Genomic DNA, 25,575 nt, shown 5'->3' on the forward strand with positions numbered 1-25,575 from the left:
AGTCTGTTTTCCACCTGATCTTTGACTTTCACAACATTAGGATACAGGACCCAGCCTTAGTTCATCAGTGTGTTTGGATTTCATCCAGTTTAATGTTTATCTCCTGCCCCTTATTGTAATTCACACACACGAAGATGAGCGTTAGTGTTCCAGTGTTTGTGCTGGCTGTGCGTTGTGTTTATGCTGCCAATATGTACTGTTACTGCAGCCATGTTTTCTTTGGTTTTTCTCCCATTCATGACTCATCACACACACACACACACACACACACACACACAGAGTGTCCTTTCTGTGTGTTCATGTCTGTTTATTATCTTGTGTGATGGCATATACAGGGTGGGGCAGCAAAATTTACAATGAACATTTAGTTGTTTTTTCTCAGCAGGCACTACGTCAATTGTTTTGAAACCAAACATATATTGATGTCATAATCATACCTAACACTATTATCCATACCTTTTCAGAAACTTTTGCCCATATGAGTAATCAGGAAAGCAAACGTCAAAGAGTGTGTGATTTGCTGAATGCACTCGTCACACCAAAGGAGATTTCAAAAATAGTTGGAGTGTCCATAAAGACTGTTTATAATGGAAAGAAGAGAATGACTATGAGCAAAACTATTACGACAAAGTCTGGAAGATACTATTAAAGAAGAATGGGAGAAGTTGTCACCTGAATAGGGAACACTTGCGCAAGTTTCAGGAAGCGTGTGAAGGCAGTTATTGAGAAAGAAGGAGGACACATAGAATAAAAACATTTTCTATTATGTACATTTTCTTGTGGCAAATAAATTCTCATGACTTTCAATAAACTAATTGGTCATACACTGTCTTTCAATCCCTGCCTCAAAATATTGTAAATTTTGCTTCCCCACCCTGTATATATATTAGACCTGTTAAAATTAACTCATTAACTCAGATTAATCTACAGCACAATGACTGTGAACATCTCCCCCAACACGTGGGTCAGTTTGTCTCAGTAGAGTTAGCGTTAACGCACATGAACAAACGGTCAGCTGATCCGGTAATGACAGGCAGCAGAACCAACCCATAAAGATGGAAGAGCACAAACAGCATGTTGGCTCTCTGGATGGAAATATGAGGAGAAAAAAAAAACACAACAGAACAGTCGACCCACAGAAAGTATTAGACACACTCTGCAGGAAGGAGTTTGCTATTCACCGAACCACTTCCAGATTCAAATACCACATTAACACAAAGCATACGTTAGCCTGGGATTCTGTTAGCGCTACGGCTAACGCATCACCCAGCTTGGACAAACACGTTAAGTGCAGATATATTCCCTTCTTTAATGAGTCTGTTTGTTCATGCAAAATTAAATGCGATTTACAGGGGTTGGACAAAATAATGGAAACACCTTCACCTCAAGATGATAATGCCCCAATCCATTCAGCTAGAACTGTTAAAGAATGGCATGAGGAACATTCTAATGAAGTTGAGCATCTCGTATGGCCGCCACAGTCCCCAGACCTCAACATTATTGAGCATTTATGGTCAGTTTTAGAGATTCAAGTAAGACGTCGATTTCCACCACCATCATCTCTAAAAGAGTTGGAGGGTATTCTAACTGAAGAATGGCTTAAAATTCCTTTGGAAACAATTCACAAGTTGTATGAATCAATACCTCGGAGAATTGAGGCTGTAATTGCCGCAAAAGGTGGACCTACACCATATTAAATTATATTTTGTTGATTTTTTAAGGTGTTTCCATTATTTTGTCCAACCCCTGTATATAGATTGAAAATTAATGATATTTAATCACGATTAATCAAAATTAATCCACAGCAACTCGTGATTAATCTGATTCAAAATTTTAAATTGGTGGCACTAATAGACGGACGGACGGACGGACGGACGGACAGACAGACAGACAGACAGACAGACAGACAGACAGACAGACAGACAGACAGACAGACAGACAGAGACAGACAGACAGACAGACAGACAGACAGACAGACAGATAGATAGATAGATAGATAGATAGATAGATAGATAGATAGATAGATAGATAGATAGATAGATAGATAGATAGATAGATAGATAAGCCCCTCCCACCCTGCTTTACACAGGTCCAGCCAGTTGCCAGGGCAACAGCATCCCTCCCTGTCCTCCCTCCACCCTCTCATCCTCATCTCATCCTCTTGTCTCTATTTCTCTGTCACTGTCTGGCCTTCATCTAGTCCTGTTGGCCTGGTTTTCCATCTACACACTTCCTCCTCCTCTTCTTTCTCCCTTTTCTCACAGATTCTCCATTTTCTTCTTTTGTTCAGCCTTTGTTTAGTTGTCTTCTTATTCCCTCATCATACTACTCATGCAAATGTGACTTGCATTCTATGTTTAACAAATCTGGGACCATATGGTCAGTGTTTATTTACTGTGTATACACTGCAAAAAAGAAATATCTGACTTAGATAAACTGACTTGAATTTGGAAAACTTATCTTAAAAGATCTTTTTTTTTTTTTTAATTTACTTATTTAGTCTTAATCTTGTCCAAATTATTTGACTTGTTCCAAGAATTTTCCCTTGTTCTACCCACTGAGATATGACAACTAACTTAAACAATATTTATAATAAAACCAGCTCCACTGTTGGAGGATGAGGATGGAGGACACAGGAACTGTTTACCCTCAGAAAATTTACACTTGTTTTATGCAGTTTTCCCTAAAAATATCTACTTGGTCATTTTATGTATATATATATATATATATATATATATATATATATATATATATATATATATATATATACACACACACATCATTCTATAATCCTTAGATAATATTGTTTTATTTTAAGAAAGCTTGATAAGAGCAATTTTCTTACTGCACTGGCAGATAATTATACTTCATTCATTCATTTTCTGAACCCGCCTTATCCTCACTAGGGTCACGGGGGTCGCTTGGAGCCTATCCCAGCTACTTACAGGCGAAGGCGGGGTACACCCTGACATTTCATCACAGGGCTGACATATAGAGACAAACAATCACTCTCACATTCACACCTATGGGCAATTTAGGTTAACCAATTAACCTCTCAGTGCATGTCTTTAATTATATTATATTATATTATATTATATTATATTATATTATATTATATTATATTATATTATTAATTACTTGAAATAAGAAATTTTAACCCAATAAAAAGTTTAATTTCTTATTTTGTCCAGGCCTTTTTGTACATTTATGTCAATGCTCATTCACATTGAAGTCACATTATGCCTTCAGTTTAAGAAATGGGGACTAACTGACACATAAACCACTGCTACACGTCTGTTGTACTAACTGAGACGTCAAACATACATGCAAACATATTTCACCCTGTCTGTCTTTTATTAGGCCTTACATATACTGATAATGGACTTGCATCTGTGCTGAATCGCTTGTTCTTTCCCATCTGTTGGCCTACAGTCCATATGTTAGTTTCCACACTGAATACCAGATAAACAGTAGTTTTTAGTGACTTTTGAGTGACGACTGTTCACCTCCATCTGATGCCATATCCACATGTCCTTACAGGTCAATTTAACATTTTAACCCATAAAGACCCACGTGGGGTCCCGACCCCAGGGTTGAAAAACACGGCCCTAATTTATAATATTAACTCAGGTCTGATTTCCAGCTAAAGCTACTTACAGAGAGGTGATAGATTTTGAAAAATCAAAGTTTTTGCCAAAAAAGTAAATTCCCAGGTGTTCTCAGGTCGACTCCAGGTACATTTTATCTGAATCTTTGTCTGTGTGTGTCTGAAGAACACCAAGTGGCTTCCCTTTTTTGGATAAAACTTTGTGTTCCTTTTTAATTCCTAAACTTTTTGCTGTTATGAAACATAATTTTGGATGTTTATACATAATACAATGTACATCATTGTGATAAAAAAATGGAAAATAATCATGAGTATATGTATTCCTGTAGATGTGGATTTTACTCCAGCAATAAGGTGCTGTACTGGAAAAAATTGGACATTTTCCTTGAAAAAGCTTGAAAAGTGCTTGAATTTGACCTTGAAAAATATGTACGAACCCTGTAAGATTCTAATCATTAAAAAATATATAAAATATAAAAGTGTGCAGTCAAAAAGTATGTGCAAATTGAAGGTATACTGTATGCAAGGCAAAGATTTAACAAGTATTCAGAGAACGCAAACCTCCACCAAGCGCCCTGAACGGTGTGCATGTGTGGATTGACTATTTCTTTTTGAATTAAACAGTTTCAAGGTTGTTCCATACAGCAGAAAAAGTTGAAGCTTGGTACCAGTCATGTGTATGTCAAATTATATTCAATTCCAATCAATATTTGTTGAGTTAGAATGAAAAATGTGTGGTAAATGGGATTTTCAGTGTTAAATTGAAATGTCCACAGAGTCCACATTCCACAGTGAATTGTGGACAATTTTGTGCCAGATACAAGATATTGTTATAAACTAAGGGTGGATCAAATTGGAGGCTAATCGGAGTCGAGCGTCTCTGGGGGTAAATGGAGCTGTGGGCGGAGCTCGGCCGGGCTGGACACCAGGATTTCACGTGCTGATTGGAGGATCGGTCAAAAGGCTGAATCCCGTTTGATTGACAGCTAGTTTGAGATCTACTCCTTCACTGACAGAGTTCGGTTTAATATGTCACGCATTCTGCTGTGAAATCGAGAGAGAAACCACTACGAAATTACTTGTTCATTTCTTGCACCGTAAATAAAACACACTCATTGTACTTCCTTGTTTCAATGTAACATAATTTCAACGTTGTTTACTTGGTACGATACGACCATTTTCTTAAAAAGGAACGGAGGGCCAAATTTATGTTTAAATAACTTGACGTTTTTTTTTTTTTTTTATGTAAGCTGACAATGAGCTTCCCCTGTCTGAAAGACGAGCAGCTGCCATTGCCTTGCTGTGACCTTGAACTTTGGCCTACTTGGCCTAAAATTTAATGGGTTCATCCCAAGGCCTAGGCCTATCTGTGGGTACAATTTGGTAAAGATGGTTGGAATAGTTTTCCTGTAAAGTTGCTAACAAACAAACAAACACGCAAACAAACACACAAAGCAAAGTTTTCACAATACCGCCTATAAAAGTAGTATAAAATGTGCAAATGCAGTAGCAGTAAACAATGTAAATACACATGTAACAGTGTCCCAGTGTAAACAGCTGTATAAATTTAATCCATCATTATAATATTATTATTATTATTATTATATAATGTAGACAATGTCACATATGTAAATGGACGTGGGCCAGTGTAAGTGGTGTAAACAGTGCAATCAAAGGTTTCAGTAAGATGGACAAGAGAAATAAGATGGTGAAGTAAGATTCTAAATAGTATATGTACTTAAAGAAAAAAGGATAAAATCATGAAATAAGAAAAAAACAAACAGCAGCTAACAGAAAACCATGCAGTGAACCTGAGTCGGTGCTGCTGATAAATGAGACTCAGAGTCAGTGCAGATCAGAACAGGATGGGCTCATGTGTCCAGTGTGTTCCTGTGGTCGTCTATTAGAGCAGAGAAAATGCTGAAGTGAAGCTCAGTGTGTGTGAGGAGACGACCACGGAGCTGGAAGATAAACCACTTCACTGTATCCGCTCTCAGTTCCACACTGATACACACACAATTGACTTTTCTACCTCAGAGCACTGACCGGCAGACACTTTGGATTCTTTCCGTCGTAACACGAACACACATTCAGGAGGTTTCTCTGCTGAGCTCTGGAACCTCCCAGCATCCCTGACACAGATTTAATCGAGGCTCAATGAATTATTAAGAGTGAGCGTTGTTCCCTTCTGTTTCTCAGGCAGGACTAAAGGAAAACCACAGGGAACACACAAACTCTTCACACCACATTAGATCTGTTGTGTCCACACTGAAACTGCACACACTGCAAGTGTTCTCACTCAGATAACACAGTTTACACGTACATTATTTAGACTTTTGTAATGTATAATTCTACTGGATGCATACTGGGAGTTTTCCAGAAGTTTGTGGCTCATAATTTTTTTTTTTTTTTAATATAAACCTTTTTTTAACCGGGAAAAAAATGACTCATTGGAAATAAAAACTTCTTTTACGAGCAGCAGAAGTAAAAGAAAATAGAAATTTCAGCCGTACATCTAAACTAAAACCATCCATAAAACACCACACGAAAAACCTACAAATAGAATAGAATAGAATAGACTTTGCCATTTGCACAGATAAATCACATTATAGGTACACTGGAATTCTTGTACGCTTCCCTGAGTCACAGAATCCAAAAAAAAAGACATGAACAAAAACAGAAAAACATAAACACAGCTAAAACATATAAAAACAGTTATAACACAGACAGACACAAATACACACTTGTAAAATAGAATACTGTATCAGAATAAATCAATCAATCAATCAATCAATTAAAAAAAATAAATAAATAAAAAATAATAATAAAAGTACTGGGAGGTAAAAACTGGTTATTACACATTCGGTTAAAATACCGAGGTAGAACATAAACACCACCAATTATTACCCCGCCCCCTGAAGGGCAGCCAATGGGGGATTCGCTTTTGGTTCAGTTTGTTTGTTTGTTAACACTTCAGCAACAATATATTGGTTAAATTCATACCAAATTAGGCGGTTGTTTGTACTTTGTATACTGGTCAAAATCTGAAGAAAGTCCTAAGCACATAATCTACAATCGCAGAAAAAATAATTATTCCATCCAAAGTCATTAAAAACACTGGTTCTGTAATCCAGTCTAACTCCTGTGTGTGTCATGTGACTAAAACAGACAGAAAAGAAAACATGGAATGTGTAAAAGCACTGTTTTTGTCAGTACAGTGACATAGATACCGATAGAAGAACTGAAGTGATTTTGGTTTTTATCAAGAAAACATGTTAAATGGATAGATATCAGCTCTGATATTAAACTACTATGAGCTATTTTTGTTGGTATCATTATATTTGTCCAAACAAAACAAAAAACACCTTTAGTTGGACCAGGCAGTAAAATGAACAAGAAACTGAAGAAAACAAAGGGTGGTCTAATCCTTTTTTCCGTGGCTGTATGTTTCCAGCGTGTGCAGATCCCATTCAGATCATCTTTCACTCTTTCTAAACCACCTCCTCCTTTACACTGTTGGGACTTCCTCCTCTTCAGTATCTTTTCCTTATCACATCCTTCCGGTCCTGCACATCTCATAACACACAGTTTCATTTGGAACAACCTCAGCTCCAACAGTGGTTCACAGTCAGTGATGCGTTCAGGGACCCATCTGTTCGGACCGGCCTGGCCTCAGCTGGACCATCCAGGCACCAAGAGACCGCTCGGCCTTATGGGAACGCACTCGCACATACTCCACACAGACTGGAAACATTTATGTGCCAAATGTGCTCAAACACTAAGGCCTTTACCAACCGGAGATGAATCTGAGTTAGAGCAGAAGAAGAGGAAGGGATGTCCCAAGGCACCATGGGTAATGTAGGCATCCAACTTAGAGACACTTTACAGGAAGCTTCATTTATTCTGGCCATACACACTTATTATCCCTGAGGGAAATCTATCTATCTATCTCTCTATCTATTACAGATCTATCTATCTATCTATCTATCTATCTATCTATCTATCTATCTATCTATCTATCTATCTATCTATCTATCTATCTATCTATCTATCTATCTATCTATCTATCTATCTATCTATCTATCTATCTATCTATCTATTCTAGATCTATCTGTCTGTCTATCTATCTATTATAGATCTATTTATATATCTATCTATTACAGATCTATCTATTATAGATCTAGCTGTCTATCTATCTATTACAGATCTATCTATCTATCTATCTATCTATCTATCTATCTATCTATCTGTCTGTCTATCTATCTATCTGTCTGTCTATCTATCTATCTATCTATCTATCTATCTATCTATCTATCTATCTATCTATCTATCTATCTATCTATCTATCTATCTGTTTGTCTGTCTGTCTATCTATTATAGATCTATCTAACTAAATAAAATTTAATAAAATTAAGTGCAATAATATTATCAATAAACTCGTAAAAAAAAAACATTAAGTACAACAGCGTATTCAGGCCACATCGGAAAAATAAAAACACTTGTCACTATGAGAATAAAGTCGTAGTTTAAAAAAAAACAACTCATAATTTAACAAAAATAATATTAATGTCGTAACTGTGTTTTATTTCATGCTGCCTATTGGCCAGGACTCCCTTGAAAAAGAGGTTCTTAATCTCAATGGGATCTTTTTTCCTGGTTAAATAAAGGTAAAAAAAAAACAGACAAGAAGAAAAAAAATCCTGTGGTATTGTAATCAGTCATGCACAGAAATCCTCTTTTTGGCTTCTTTATCAGGCTAAACACAGACATATGATGCTATTATCTGACTCCAAAAGTAACCAAATGTTCCCATGAATTTGTTTTTAAAGTCTAGCAGAGGTTTGGTGTAAATGAAAGCCACAGCAGAGGTGGATCATGTGCTTTGTACTGTTTCCTCCATGTTGTCAAGTCACATCTGTCCATTTCTTACTCCGCTGCTTCAAAGACATAAAGAGAATCGAACAGAGCGAGGAAGAGTGAGATTGAGTGATGAGGCTCAGACCAAACCAGACCAAACCGCTGCAACCGACGCTCCAGCCCAGACTGAAATGGAAAACTAATATTCTGTCCTCTCTCATCTGCCTCCCCTCTTTTCTTGCACTTTCATCTTGTTAACTCTATGGAACCCTCTGCTGTTTTACACCTAAACCTATTTTCTCTCCCCACCTGCTTCGCTCTCCTGTTTCATCGCCCGGACTTTCAATCTTGCTTTGTTCTACAGCTCGACTGTCTTCCCGTATTGATTTTCTTTCCGGCGCTGCTTTTCAGTGGAACTCCATCCTGTCACCTTGACCCATAACTCTGCACGTTATTACTCACGCTGCTCGACAAAATCCAATATTACACAAACCACATCCCATCACTCTGCTCCATATGTGACCGCTGTATCCACCCTCTACTGCAAAGGTGTCAAACATACGGCCTGTGGGCCAAAACCGGCCCACCAAAGGCTCAAATCCGGCCAGTGGGATGAATTTATTACATGTGAAAATGACACTGAACATATTAACACTCAAGGATGTTCAGATCATTTTAGTCCAGGTTCCACATACAGACCAATATCATCTGAAGTGGGTGGAACCAGTAAAAAAAAAAAAAAAGTGGTTCCAATCCCAACAAGCCCCGCCCCTCACACATATTGTAGCTTATTTTGGCATCGATCCAGCTGATGTCATCATGTCTATGCATGTGCTGATGTCATATCAACTGCCTCTATATATGTGCCAAGTTTGAAGTAAGTTGAAACAAAATTGATGATTTTATCGACATGTGAACATTTCTGCCATTATAAGTAAATGAAGAAAAAAAAGATTCAAAAAATGAATTAAAAAATTTGAACGTTGGCCTACTTTTCCCAAAATGTAATCACATCTCTTCTGGGTCACAGACAATCTATGAACCCAATTAGGTCTGAATTCAACCAATGGTTTTTCTGCTAAAATGTAAACAAACAAACAAACAAACTGAACTAAAAACAATAGCCCTTGCCTCCACTTTGGCGCGGGGGTGAGGGGTAATAACATAATAACCTATGAGTAATGACAACTCCAATCTTTGTTTTAGTGAAAAAAAAGTAAAAATCACATGAAAATGTTTACATTTACAAACTATCCTTTGACAAAAATGTGACTGACCTGAAAAAATAGAAAAAGCCAGAAACAACTGAAGAAAAGTCAGTGTAAGTGGACCCAATGTTTCTGTGGAAGTGACCTCTTGGTATGGCGGTGTGTAATCTGGGGGGGGGGGGGTACGGGGTGGTGCGGTTTCCATCCTACCTATAATACTATTGGGGGGGGGGGGGGGGGGATGCGGGGTGGTGCGGTTTCCATCCTACCTATAATACTATTGGGGGGCGGGGGGTACGGGGTGGCAGGGTCTGTGCCACGTGTACCCGTTGAATCTTTGCTAACTTTCATTTGAATGGGTAGGACATTTGTCCAAGAGGGTATGCACGTGACGTCACCGCTAACGGAAGTTACCGTGCTTCCGCCCACTGAGTGACAGAAAGAGGGAGATGAGTGACAGCGTTGGCTTCAATACTGTCTGAACTGAAGAACAATATTTAATTAAAAAAAATGGGGAAGAGCTGCTGTGAGACTGATTGTATGAACAGGTTCGAAAAGCAGTTGGAGCTATCGTTTTACAGACACCGAAAGACAAAGAAAAGAGAAGTAGATGGATCCACAAATCAAGGAAACCAAACCTAGATCTGTGGATCCTGTTTGGTGTCAGCGAACATTAATTACCTCCGCCAAGGAGGTTATGTTTTTGCCAGGGTTTGTTTGTTTGTTTGTCTGTCTGTCTGTCTGTTTGTCTGTCCGTTAGTGTGCAACATAACTCAAAAAGTTATGGACAGATTTGGATGAAATTTTCAGGGTTTGTTGGAAATGGGGTAAGGAAGAAATTATTAAATTTTGGTGGTGATCGGGGGTGGGGGGGCCCACGGGGGGGCCGCAGACCAGAAAATTTCATCAAAATCTGTCCATAACTTTTTGAGTTATGTTGCACACTAACGGACAGACAAACAGACAGACAGACAAACAAACAAACCCTGGCAAAAACATAACCTCCTTGGCGTGGGGGGGCCCACGGGGGCGCCAATGATCAGCTTTGGCGGAGGCCTGCTTTCTCCGAGTGCTTTTCTAGTTTATGCTGTACTTTTGGGTCCAATCAGACCTTAAATGACGTATTGTTTTGGCTAACGTTACTTCTTAGTAAAGCTCTTGGTTTCATGATCAGCTCTTTCATGGTTTTTATCTTCATTTTGTCATTCTGAACCTTGTGCTCCTACATGATTAGTAAACTAACAAACTGAGGCTAACCTAGTTTTTCAAATACGGGGGAACTGGAGAATAAAGCTACGACAAAGTATTAGGGCCACATAAGAAAATAAAAACACTTGTAACTATGAGTATAAAGTCATAAAATATTGATATAAAACCTGTAATTTTATGAGAATAAAGTCGAATACAAAAAGAATCACAATATTATGAGAATAAAGTCGTAGTTATAAAAAACCCCTCATAATTTAACAAAAATGTCATTCGTTTATGAGATTAAAGTCGTCATATTCCGACAATAAAGCCATAATATTATAAGAATAATGTTGTTATTTAAATCTTGATTTAAATTTTTTTTTGTTTTTGGTATGAAATGTTTGGTGTGGTGGCAAAGATTTTGCTGTGGTGCTGCACCACGGCTAAAACCTTACCAGTGGAAACACTGATTGTACCAATATTCAGTCTGTTCTTAAATGTTTAGTGTATTTGTAGATCCACTGTATCTGTACGTTACAACATGAGTAAATGATCAAATGAGGCAGAACACTGTTCAAATTGCACTTATTTTTCTGAAGACATTTCAGGTTGTTCATGTTATTCACATTTTTGAAGAAACTCTGTAAATGTTTACATAATATAATTTGATTTCTTTATCTGTTCTTATTGTCCTGCTCCGGTCTGGTCCAGTTCAGATCATATTGGTCTGAATGTGGACCTGAACTAACCTGAGTTTGACGCCCCTGCTCTACTGTAGAGCTGCAACCGATTAATCGATTAGGTGCTTGAAGCGAATGCAAAAATTCACGATTCGATTAATCGACTTGAATTGACTGAAGGGAAATATTCTATTGCAGTTTTCCTGAATTGAAGCTTCTTTGTGCGTCCCAATAAGCGTCCGTGTGAAACACAACAGTGGAACCAATGTTTAACAGCAGAGAAATGAAGGAAACAAAGCTTTGATTCAGGAGAATTGTGGTTGAATGATTTTTTTGGATCAGTTTGAGTCGATTAATCAGTTGTAGCTCTACTTGCCTTCAGATTGATCTCTCACACCTCCACCCTACTCTACTTTATTATTGTTTAGGTATTGTTGTTTTTTGTCGTAATTTGTTCTGTCTACCAATTATTGTCACATTTGATACATCTAGGTAATGTCTAATATTTAAAAGTAAACAGGTATCTACAAGCTATGACTTAATTTTTTTTAAAAAATATTTATATTTATTTTTATTTATTTTTATTTTCTTCTATTTCCATTAGCTCAGTTAATTTTCTTGTACACCACAGATTTGATACTGCTTGTACTTATTTGATTTTCTACTGCTCAGAGACTGTTATGATGTTCTTGTTTCTGCTGTTGCCCCTTCTCAGAGGGCCTTGGGGTTGGATTGGGCATGAGGGAAAATGATATAAAAGGCAATGTATAATGAATACACTGTAATTCTGCTCCTTTGTATGTACTGTTACATTGCTCATAAAAAGATAAATAAAAAAAAAAAAAAAAAAAAAAAAAAAAGTTGTAGCTCTACTCTACTGTATTCATTGATGAGTTTCTCTGTTCTGTTCCTCAGCCGTGTGCCTGGTGCTCGGTTGTATGATCTTCCCAGACGGCTGGGACGCAGAGGTGGTCCGGGACATGTGCGGCGAAGACACGGGGAAGTACACCCTGGGCAACTGCTCGGTGCGCTGGGCCTACATCCTGGCCATCATCGGCATCCTGGACGCCCTCATCCTTTCTTTTCTGGCCTTCGTGCTGGGCAACCGGCAAAGTGACTTCCTGCACGAGGAGATAAAGAACGACAATAAAGGTGAGGGTGATGACTCTAAAACCTAGTGGCCCACGGTTCCTGAGGAAGCCACAGTTCCATCTGTGTTACCATGGCAACGCTGCACATATACATACATCTATATACAACTAGTGCGTTGGCCCATGGGGAAGCACGGGTTCTAGATGTGGTGGTTTTGATACTAGGCAGAGCTGACTTTTGGGAAAAAAAGTGAGTCTACATTTTATAAGTACTGACATAAAAGTTGCTGGTAAATGATTCTTTAAAATTTAAACAACAAATAATATATTAATACTAATATCTAGAGACTGAAGTAGGTAAACGCATCGTTCTTATTTTTAACTTCATTTCCCATCATGCAGTGTGGTACTGTGCTTCCCGTCAACCGTCATGAACATAGTAATGTGATTATAAGGCTGTTGTATTAAAAATGACTGATATCTGCTAAAATATTGGTCCTGTCAACTTGCTGTTTTCATTAGTCTGTTCACTGACTAAAAATAAATAAATATGACAAACTGCAGCAGTCAGCTCTGTACGGAGTTAGTGTGATGCCCGAGACACACACATACAGAGTCCACTTCCCTTTTAAATTCTAAAGACAAAAATAGATAAAGATAAAAATAAATAAATAAATAAATACATACATAAATTCAGAATCAGACTCGTTTTATTGTCATTGTACAAGTATAATGAAATTGAGGTAGAGCTCTCAAGTTTAGTGCAAGAAATTACAAAGCACAACAAATGACAGTAACTTATTTACATTAGAAAAAAATAGAAAATAGAAGTACAACTAGGAATGTTTGTAAAATATGTATATATATATATATATATATATATATATATATATATATATATATATATATATACACACAGGGTGGGGAAGCAAAATGTACAATGAACATTTAGTTGTTTTTTCTCAGCAGGCACTACGTCAGTTGTTTTGAAACCAAACATATATTGATGTCATAATCATACCTAACACTATTATCCATACCTTTTCAGAAACTTTTGCCCATATGAGTAATCAGGAAAGCAAACGTCCAAGAGTGTGTGATTTGCTGAATGCACTCGTCACACCAAAGGAGATTTCAAAAATAGTTGGAGTGTCCATAAAGACTGTTTATAATGGAAAGAAGAGAATGACTATGAGCAAAACTATTACGAGAAAGTCTGGAAGATACTATTAAAGAAGAATGGGAGAAGTTGTCACCCCAATATTTGAGGAACACTTGCACAAGTTTCAGGAAGCGTGTGAAGGCAGTTATTGAGAAAGAAGGAGGACACATAGAATAAAAACATTTTCTATTATGTACATTTTCTTGTGGCAAATAAATTCTCATGACTTTCAATAAACTAATTGGTCATACACTGTCTTTCAATCCCTGCCTCAAAATATTGTACATTTTGCTTCCCCACCCTGTATATAATTAAGTAGTGCAAGTAGTATGACAATAGTGCCAATGGTATTGAAAACAGTCCAAATGACGACAAATAAATATTGTAGGATAAATAGAGTGAAAAAATTATAAAGATACACACAATTCTATACATCCATTTAACTAGAAGATCAGCTAAAAACTCAACAAAACCAGCGCTTCAATGGACAACTATTTAAACCAAGCTAACGGTCTGAAACCAGGACGTTGTGAATAATTTCATAAAACAACAGACCACTGTTACTTTGCAGTGCTAAGCAGATCCAACAGTACCAGTGTTATTTCTCTACCATTAAAACTCACTGAACGAAACAAAGAAGAGCAAAAAGTACAAATTTTCCACTGTCTTGTGTTACATTGAAATGATTCCCACTGGAAACAGGTTAACCACCAGAGTTCCAAGGTTATTTTTTTGGTTTTTACAAACTTTTTTTAAATTCACCTTTTAAAGTGCTTGCAAATAACACAATACTTAAGTGTTTTATATCAAACTGGTCAGGACTATTTCAGATTTATGTAAACTGACACCTAGAGTACTGTAGAAAGATATAATTCAGCCCAAAATCTTGGACATTTGAAGTCAGATTTCTAAAAAATTTTTAAGTGTCTTGTGAAAACACACCATCACTCATGTCACTCAAGTCCTAGTACTGAGAACACAGAATTAATTCATCATAATTTCTTAATTTTAGTCAATAAACTGCTCTAACCTGCTTTGGAAAGTTTAAATATATACAAAAAAAAATGCAGTTGTAAGTCTAAAGTATCCACATATAGTTAAGAAATAAAATAGAAAACAAAATATGAACCAGCACTTGAAGCATTTTTATATAAAACAATTACATTTTTAATTCAGGTGCTTAAAATATATTTGTTTCTTTTCCACAGATTTTGCCGTTTCAAGGGTAAGTTCTACATTTCTTTTTTCATCTTTTAACGATGTGATTGTGTGATAATATGTCATGTAGGGGCGTAAGAAAATATCGGTTCTGCAATATATCACCATATTTCATTTCCCAATACTGTATCGATATTAAAAAGTACTGTATCAATATTTTTAGGTACTTATTCAAATGCAGATATTGCAGAGGCTCATTTTTGTTTTTTCTTTTTTGTTTATATTTTATTTATTATTCTTATTTAACACTCTTTTATTAAATAATGTTAGTTCCTTTGTTGGGATCGCATAAGAATAATGTTCTGATGTTAGTTCTGAACTAATAGAATATGAACATTTGAACAGGATCTTAAACTGTAATGTCTGTAAAACATCAATTCAGTTTGAACACAGGAACAGTTTGTGATTTAACATTAGATCCTGTTGGGATCAAATAAAAATGTGTTTCATATTTGTGCATATTTCTGGTGTAATTCAATTCTTCAAGGAAATAATTATTTAAAACAAACAAACAAACAAACAAAAAATTGCCTTTTTAACAGTATCATGATGTATTGTGATATATTGCATCGTGATCCTAGTATTGTGATTTGCATTGTATTGCCAGATTCTTGCTGATACACAGCCCTAATGTCATGTGTGTATCCACTGGTTAAATTAATACTGAATTACCCTCTAAAATTCTCACATTCTCTTCCGTACATGTGAAAATAAACACAGGAGAAAGTCATTTTTGCCCAAAACACATTAAAACAACTAGTGGTGAAAGCTGAAAAAAACATTAGACATGTAGAATATTTATTATACATGTGAACATATTAACGCTGCAGCCACACATTCACAGCAGCCTGTGTTACGTAACTGTGTCCCTGAGCACGGACTGTCAGGCGCCTCCAAACTGAGGAACAAGTATAAGAAGTAATTGGCTTCATGTGCAGCCTTTAAGGAAGCGCCACCTTTAGTTTCCTCCACCTTTAACCCATAAAGACCCAGAGCTACTTTTGTGTCAGTTCCCACATTTATTTTTCTCTCTATTTAACCTTTACTTCAGTGATTCATCATCATTTATTCTAATATTACCCTCTGTTTATTGTATTTTTCACTCTAAATCATGTATTTTCCTGTATTTAATTTCCTATACTTCAGTTAGACGCTCACGAAAACTCAAAGTTTATCGTATCAAAATAGTTAAAACTGCTGAAAAAGTCACTTTTAACTGAACATAAACCCAGCGTGTCCATCCACTGTCATTGATCCAACTCCATGGGTTTGACTGGTGAATCAATGTTGTAGAAGATGACAGTGTTTCCAGGGTAACTACGGAGCCTCTGAACATCCAAATGGGTCATATCTGATGACCATGAAAAGATGAAGAACTGTATTTTACACCAATTATTGACATGGATTGATAGGATTAATGGATCAACAGGAATTAAACAGTTTAGATCAGTAGATGGTTTAGGTTAAAGGTGGACGTTTGGGTCTTTAAGGGTTAAAGGTGGACGTTTGGGTCTTTATGGGTTAAAGGTGGACGTTTGGGTCTTTATGGGTTAAATTAAATACATTTAATAAAAATTCATGTGAACAAAGATTGTGGCAAGTCCGTATTTCAGCAAAAATAGCGCTAACATATTTAAAAATGAAAATGTTACTATGGTTATAATACAGATAATCTCGTTTTCACCATATTCACCTTTGTAGTTGTGCCTGTTTTTATGCTAAAACGTTAACAAATAGGCAAATGGACCGACTACTTTAATCTGCTGCAGTGGAAAAACTGATTACTAATTTGATATTAAAGAGAAGATGATGATTATATTAAATATATTTAATTATAGTTCACTGTATGACCTGGTTAATTTATGTTCATACTGAAAACATGATCAAATATGGACTGAGACACAAACAGAAAACTGAATTTAACATGTTTTCCTGTCACAACACATTTATAAAGCACCACATTTATGACATTAGAGTGTGGACTTTGGCAGATTAAAGTCAGAATTCTGACTTTTTTTTCTCAGAATAATAATAATAAAATATTTATTTATTTATGGGACCTTATTTTTTTATTTTTCCCCAGTGGCGCTAATGCTCTTCTATAGAATGTGGAACCTGAACTAAAATGATTATTTTTACACTACAACAAAGAGAAACGTGTAGTTGTCATTATTTATAGGTCATTATGATGGCATTTTACTGATTGAATTGGTCTGAATGTTACGGAAGAGGATTAGGGCCACTGGGAAAAAAAAAAAAAGGTCCAATGTATTTTTTATTATTATTCTGAGAAAAAAAGTCAGAATTCTTAGATTAAAGTCAGACTTAAGACTTTTTTCTCAGAATAATAATTTTAAAAATATATTGGACCTTATTTTTTTTCCCCCAGTGGCCCTAATCCTCTTCCATATAATGTGGAACCTGAACTAAAATGATTGTTTTTACACTAAAACAAAGAGAAACATGTGTAGTTGTCATTGTTTACAAGCTATTATGATGGTATGTCAATAATTGAATTGGTCTGAATGTTACGGAAGACGATTAGGGCCACTGGGAAAAAAAAAAAAAGGTCCAATGTATTTTTTTATTATTATTCTGAGAAAAAAGTCAGAATTCTGAGATTAAAGTCAGACTTAAGACTTTTTTCTCAGAATAATAATTAAAAAAATATATTGGACCTTATTTTTTTTTTCCCCAGTGGCCCTAATCCTCTTCTATATAATGTGGAACCTGAACTAAAATTATTGTTTTTACACTAAAACAAAGAGAAACATGTGTAGTTGTCATTATTTATAGGTTATTATGATCGTATTTTACTGATTGAATTGGTCTGAATGTTACAGAAGACAAATAAACTGGACAAAAAAAATTTTAATTTAAAGTCCAATGTATTTTTTTTTCTCTTATTATTATTATTATTCGGAAAAAAAAGTCAGAATTCTGAGATTAAAGTCAGAATTCAGACTTTTTTCTCGGAACAATAATAAAAAAAAAAATATTGGACCTTATTTTTTTGTTTTTTTTCCCAGAGGCCCTAATCCTCTTCCATATAATGTGGAACCTGAACTAAAATGATTGTTTTTACACTAAAACATAGAGAAACATGTGTAGTTGTCATTGTTTATAGGCTATTATGATGGTATGTTAATAAATGAATTGGTCTGAATGTTACGGAAGACGATTAGGGCCACTGGAAAAAAACATTTAAATTTAAGGACCAATGGATTTTTTTTAATATTGTTATTCGGAGAAAAACGTCAGAATTCTGAGATTAATGTAAGAATTCAGACTTTTTTCTCAGAATTTTAATAAAACATATATATAGTGGATCTTAATTTTTTTTTTTTTTCCCCTCCAGTGGCCCTAATGCTCTTCCATTGAATGTGGAACCTGAACTAAAATGATTATTTCACACTAAAACAAAGAGAAACGTGTAGTTGTCCTTATTTATAGGCTATTATGATGGTATTTTACCAGTTTGACCCACTTCAGACTGAATTAATCTGTACATGGTCTAAAACGAAAACAACTGTTCATATCTTCAGTGTAATTTTTCCATTTCACACATTCATCCCAGGGGCTGGTCTGGACCCTTTGGCGGTCCACATTTAGCCCCGGGGCTGCATGTTTGCCCCCCCCCCATTCTAAACAGTGTGAGCAGTTTCTCCTGAGCCGACTCTACCTTCTGTCAGGTCACATATCCTGCACTGGCCCTCAGACGACACATGAGGTTTGGTCATATTAGAGCCGTGGTGAAGGCCGTACGTTGACCTGAGGGGACGTTAAAGGGGAGGCTAAAGGGGGCACAGGGGTGAGGAGAAGAAGAAGAAGAAGAAGAAGAAGAATAGGAATCACAGCCAAACAAAAGGTGGCAGCCTGTTGTGGGAAACATCCTGGGGTCCAAAGCTTTCCCAAAGGAGCGAGTCCGACTGCGATTAGAGACAGGACGTCAAGTCGAGGAAGGCCTTCCACTGAGGAGTGTGTTTTCAGTTCACACCAGGCCCTGGAGCTGTGTGGACTCCAGCATCAAAGACGGAAAGGACACAGCGGAAAAAGAAAAAAAAAAAAAAACAACTAAAAAAACATGCAAGCCTAATTACATCTTTAAAGAGAAATCCTGTAAACACAAATGTGACATGAGCAGCTGGACGCCTCAGTGCATGAAAAAGACATTCTGAAAATCACCAGCATGAGGAAGAATATCTGCAGTTCTGTGGAGAAAAGGAAGGAAGGGACGAAAATGGTGTCAGGGAATCCTTTACATCCAAACTAAGGCTACGTTCAGACTGCTATTCATTAATTAATAATAATAATAATAATAATAATAGTTGTTGTTATATTATCTTTTTTTTCCTAACCTTTGTTTATTTGGAGTTTTGCAAAAATTGGGCAATACAAACACTGTATCATATGTGACAAAACAATTGAAAATGAACTGTTGCTCAATTTCCATTTTTTACATGCACTGTAAAAAAAATCTGTAATTTAACAGAATTTTTACTGTTTATTTTACAGATTTTTTCTGTATTTTCCAGATACAGGAAAATGTCAATGAAATTACGAAAATAGACTGTGATTTATTTACATGTCAAATGTAAAATAACAAAAAAAAAACTGTAACTGTGAATAACCAAAAAATTTCAATTTTTTAAAAGAATTGTTTTCTTTTTTTCACAGAAAAATACAGTTAAAATATATTTGCAAATGTATCATAATTTCACAAATATTTTCTATTTATGAGATTAAACTGTTAATTTAAAATTTAATATGGTAAAAAAAAAATAATAAAACAAGATAAAATGACTGACAATTAACCTTCAAACAAGTATTTGTTCTGTAAGTTTAACAAGACTTGTTTGTTAATTGACAAATATCTAGTGTAATTACGGGAGGTTTCACAACAAATATGTTGAATAAATGTATTTTTGTGAATGTATAACATGTATAAGCACTGATAAACTGTCCAAATACAGTTTTTATCAGTGGATTGGACAACTTAGTCTCATTGAAAATTATTTATATATATATTTATAGGTAATTTGATTGTTTTAATACATGTAAATATTCTTTATTAAACAATAGAAAGTTTAAAAAAATGAGCAAAATCTCATGTAAAGTTAGGGCAAAAAACTGTATTTTAATTATGGAAAATTACCGTATTTTTATGAGATGGTTGTTTTCCGTTATTTAACAGTATTTTTTCGGCACCCCTGCTGCCAGAATAATAGTTTTTTTATGTTTTTATTTTATTTTATTTTTTTTTACAGTGTGTATACAAAACAAAACAAAACTAGAAAAGCACTTGAAGAGCGCAGACCTCCGCCTAGCCAGATCAGTGCCCCACAGTGCCCTACAAACGTGCACAAACAAAGAACGTACATGAAAATAACTGGAATTAAAACTGAAACTAAATATTAACTGAAGCAAAGATGCCAGTATTTGGTCAAATCCAGTCTTTTAACAAGACTTTTAACAATAAACAGGTCAATATGTGTAAATACTACAGTTCCCATGATGCCTCTCACCTCTAAGTCAACCCTGCTGACCTGCTTTTCCAACCGTTTCCTTCCTGCAGTACCATCTGGGCTCGACTCTTCGAATGGACGGAGTAAGTTCAACTCTTTTATGCCTGAGTTTGTCTGACGTGTTGATGCTGCAGCATGTGATCGACCTCATGAACCCTCCTGTTGTCAGATTCACTCCATAAACCAGCACTTCTACTGTTAATTACAAGTGTTTTAATAAGAACCCTTCTTATGATTAGTTTTCAACATGTGGATAAGTTGTTTTACTGTGTTTTTTTTTTTTTTTTTTAATTTTTAAAGGAGTTCATCCTGTCATTTCCAGATGTGATCACTAGCTACTTAAATAAAAAGCAATAAAATTAATCTTGTTGTGTTAATTTTAAAGCCCTAAAACAATTAAAATGTCACGTGTTCTCAAAAATGGCTCAATACAGTCAGGGAAAAAATTATTAGACCATCCAGAGTCATCAAAAACAATAGTAATGTAATCCAGTCCCAACTCCTGTGTGTGTCATGTGACTAAAACAGACAGAAAAGAAAACATGGAATGTCTAAAAGCACTGTTTTTGTCAGTACAATGACATAGATATTGATGTAACAACTGAAGTGATTTTGGTTATTATCAAAAAAACATGTTCAATGGATACATATCAGCTCTGAAATTAAAATACTATGAGCTATTTTTGTTGTTATCATTGTATTTGTCCAAACAAATGGACCTTTAGCTGGACCAGGCATTAAAATGAACAAGAAACTGAAGAAAACAAGGGGTGTTTTAAGAATTTTTTCCACGACTGTAGTTCACGTACATGTCTTTCTTTACTGTAGCATTCAGTTACATTTACTTGAATAACTGACATCACTTTATTCATTTTCCAACAGATGCAAAAATAAAAACAAGTAAAAAAAAAAAAAAAAAAACTCTTTAGTTTTACAGTTGTGGCCACAAGTTTAGGCAATTACATTTATTTTATTTGCATATAAGTGATTTATATGCAAATTAAAGTCTTTGAAACTTTTTAAATGCATACAATTGTTTTTCAAAAAATCTCAGAAATATGTTAAAAAAGATATTTTAAAAATACTGAATTGACCATGACTGAAAATACTTTTTAAAAATGCAAAATCATTGAAAACACTGGCTTTAAAATGAGCTAAATAAGTCACTTTTTACTTTTTTATTTCCTGCATCATTATTTTGTTGATGTCATTTTAGAGAAATTGGTTCAATCACTTGGACTGACTCTTACAAAACTGTTTAAATATTTATTTAAATATAGGAAAATACCTGATGTTCACTGACAAAATGCAAAATACAGAGGATGACATCATAATAAATGGTGATAAATCACTTAAAAAATTTAAATATAGAGAAAAAAAAATATTTTGGAAGTGCCACAAAAGCAGGACTGGGTCTTTCTGGGTTAAAGTGTCAGAGGACGAGCAGATTCCTGATGTTTGTTCCTGGTTTCTGTCATTTTCCACATGTGGTCGACTCACACTGACTCATATGTCAAAGCTGTAATTCTGACTCTGTCACAGCATCAGACACGGAAGGAGATTAAACGTGCCAATAAACATCAGAAACCATCATAATCAATGAAAGACCATGTGTTGAAGCGGGTAATTTAGGACAAACAAGTTTATTATTTATTATTTTGTTCAGTTAAAGCTTTAAGACCAGAATAAGTAAACACACGCCGTTCTGTGACTGAAGAAGGACGACGAAAAAATAAAAAATCTGAGTTATTGGAGTATCTGACATAATCTGAACAGGAATCCTCTAATTACAGATTTAATAACACATCGTTAGCCTCATATCATAATTACCTGTAAATCAAACACTATATGGACAAAAGTCTGTGGACACGTTGAATTCAGGTGTTGAAGGTCTGGGACACAAAACAATAATAATAATTTACATTTGTTTCTGGTCATAATGGTGCAAAAATGTTAATTTGTTTTTTTTCTTTTTTTACTAAAACACACTGTTTTAATTTCTCATGTATTATTTATAATAATGATAATTAATGGCCAAATATTGAAAGTTCAGTTCTTCCTGAAAACAAAGATGCAAAAAAATTAGCAAGACAAAAAATAAAATAGGACCAAGGCTCCTGTAATCCAACGGCATATTTAAAGACACTGAGATTCGTTTGACCTTTCAAGGTCACTCAAGGTCAAAGGTCATGGCACCACATGAAAGCCCATATGTGACTTCCTATCTATTACCAATAGTAATTATATTAAAATCTTCAACTGTTTTCAGGTTCTAGCTCTTTGAAATGTGTCCCATTATAAACCCATGGAGATTTGGAAAATTCGAAAAATTCGAAAATCCATTCTTTGACCAAACTTGGTAGACCTTACCCCAAAGATGTTCCACAATAATATAACAAAACAAAAACAATAATACCATATCAAGTCATTCTGACAGTTTCACAGAAAAAGATTATTGAAATATTGTTTACAGATGGACAGACAACAGCTGATCCCAGTAGTCCATCAGACCGTCAGACCGCTGGACATTTTTGGACACTTTTATTCAAAGACAACATGAAGACACAGAGGCACCTGTTATAACGACAGTCTAGTAACAGACCTGTTATAACGACAGTCTAATAACAGACCTGTTATAACGACAGTCTAATAACAGACCTGTTATAACGACAGTCTAATAACAGACCTGTTATAACGACAGTCTAGTAACAGACCTGTTATAACGACAGTCTAGTAACAGACCTGTTATAACGACAGTCTAATAACAGACCTGTTATAACGACAGTCTAGTAACAGACCTGTTATAACGACAGTCTAATAACAGACCTGTTATAACGACAGTCTAGTAACAGACCTGTTATAACGACAGTCTAGTAACAGACCTGTTATAACGACAGTCTAATAACAGACCTGTTATAACGACAGTCTAGTAACAGACCTGTTATAACGACAGTCTAGTAACAGACCTGTTATAACGACAGTCTAATAACAGACCTGTTATAACGACAGTCTAATAACAGACCTGTTATAACGACAGTCTAGTAACAGACCTGTTATAACGACAGTCTAATAACAGACCTGTTATAACGACAGTCTAATAACAGACCTGTTATAACGACAGTCTAATAACAGACCTGTTATAACGACAGTCTAGTAACAGACCTGTTATAACGACAGTCTAATAACAGACCTGTTATAACGACAGTCTAGTAACAGACCTGTTATAACGACAGTCTAGTAACAGACCTGTTATAACGACAGTCTAGTAACAGACCTGTTATAACGACAGTCTAATAACAGTCCTGTTATAATGACAGTCTAATAACAGACCTGTTATAACGACAGTCTAATAACAGACCTGTTATAACGACAGTCTAATAACAGACCTGTTATAACGACAGTCTAATAACAGACCTGTTATAACGACAGTCTAGTAACAGACCTGTTATAACGACAGTCTAATAACAGACCTGTTATAATGACAGTCTGAAAAGGGTTAACATTTATGACATAACTGTCATAAAAGTCCAGTGAACACAGTCTATTACAGTCTGTCTGCATGAAATAATACAACAGAAACATAAGTGTGTCCCCCCACCACCACCCCCACCCCCACCAGGCACGTCTCAGAGCTTTTCCTTCTCCATTTATTCCATGTTGACAGATAAATAAAAGTCTCACTCACTCCTTTTTCTCTGTTTTTCCTCCAGATTGAAATCCGGGACGCAAAAGATCCACGGTTCGCAGTCCAGAGGTTCCACTGAGGAACACAAGACTACTACTACTCCTCCCTTCCCCCTCCTCCCCTCCTCCTCCTCCGCTTCCTCCTCCCCCTCCTGCTACTCCCCTCCTCCTCCTCTTCTTCCTCCTCCTCCTCCTCCCTCCTCCTTCTCTTCCTCCTCTTTTCTCTTCTTCCTCTTTTCTCCTCAGCTCTTCAGGTTAATTCCTTGATTCCGGCTCAAAGCCCAGGAGTTTATTCAAATAAAAACAAACAGAACTGAATGAACCAAACTAGAACAGACTGTGTTTTGAACACAAACCCTGTAGATCCTGAGGAAGTTTTACCATCGGTTTGATCAAACTCTGGGATCCAAAGTCTGTCACACATACAGTCTCCTAACCTTCTGAGAACAAAGACGATGACGTTACTGATAATAAGAATAAGAATAATGCTTGCTGTCGGGGTATTCTATGAAAATATACATATTTTTATGAGTGAATAAAGTGATTTCCAGCTTTAAACGTTACCGTTCTATAAAGTGCGTATGTTAAAGCACACAGGTGCTACTTCTGAAATACCAACTTTAAAAAAAACATAAAGAACAGTTGACTTTTGTACAGCCACAGTGTAATTTTGAAATCCTTTTTCAACTTCTCTTTGTATTTGACAAAGTCTGGTCTGAGGAACTAACAGAACATGTATGTAAATGGTGTTTCTATGGAAACAGGGTAAAAAAGAGATACTTTGTCGCATTCTTTTGCCCTCCCACATGAAGCATACACTGTAGATTAGTGTTCCTAGTTCATTGTTCTATCATTAACAGGTGTGGCTCCATGTGTCTTTAGCCCACAGTGGAACCTCTTCAGTTTTGGAAGTCTCCTGTTTTCAGACATTTCACCACATTCTGCTTTGGTTTCCTCCTTGTTTCGTCCTCCACAAACAAAGGCCCTGCATGCTGCATCTATCTCAGGCTTGTAAACGATTCCAGGCTTCCTCTAGACTCTCTTTCTGTTTTTCTCTCTGGGGGGTTCTGACCCCGATCAGCCCGACAGGGGGTTCTGCTGCACTATCCAGAGCCACCAGCTGAGGAGCTCACAGCTCAGCCTTCCTCCGTGTGGACGCCACAGACCCAACACAGACTCTCACCAGGACGTCCACGTCACACTGTGCTGGTCCAAACATGTCCGTGATCATGTGACCTTCAGCTCCGTCGTGGTCGGACTCATTCCATGTTCGGTTTGTTTAAGAGCTGGTCTGGAAAGTTCAGACTTCACCAACAATAACTGTGACGGGAATGTTTTTGTAAATTACAGTG

General features: G+C 36.0%; 1 protein-coding gene across 2 annotated transcripts in view; it reads left to right on the plus strand.

Moving 5' to 3' along the window:
* The window catches only part of lhfpl4a (LHFPL tetraspan subfamily member 4a), a 53,636-nt gene extending 28,783 nt beyond the window's left edge, over nucleotides 1-24,853 (plus strand). Inside the window, exons 2-7 of one of the 2 annotated variants that reach the window (XM_030133814.1) lie at nucleotides 12,459-12,695; nucleotides 15,005-15,021; nucleotides 20,590-20,622; nucleotides 24,250-24,309; nucleotides 24,380-24,408; nucleotides 24,454-24,853. In XM_030133814.1, coding sequence (XP_029989674.1) covers nucleotides 12,459-12,695; nucleotides 15,005-15,021; nucleotides 20,590-20,622; nucleotides 24,250-24,303 — 341 coding nt within the window. In that variant the 3' untranslated portion in view covers nucleotides 24,304-24,309; nucleotides 24,380-24,408; nucleotides 24,454-24,853. Of the gene's footprint in view, nucleotides 1-12,458; nucleotides 12,696-15,004; nucleotides 15,022-20,589; nucleotides 20,623-24,249 lie in introns of both variants that reach the window. The other variant, XM_030133813.1, reaches the window with a different exon arrangement.
* Nucleotides 24,854-25,575: the final 722 nt, after the last annotated feature.

Source organism: Sphaeramia orbicularis, chromosome 5, assembly GCF_902148855.1.
Source record: "Sphaeramia orbicularis chromosome 5, fSphaOr1.1, whole genome shotgun sequence".
Classification (NCBI taxonomy): Eukaryota; Metazoa; Chordata; class Actinopteri; order Kurtiformes; family Apogonidae; genus Sphaeramia; species Sphaeramia orbicularis.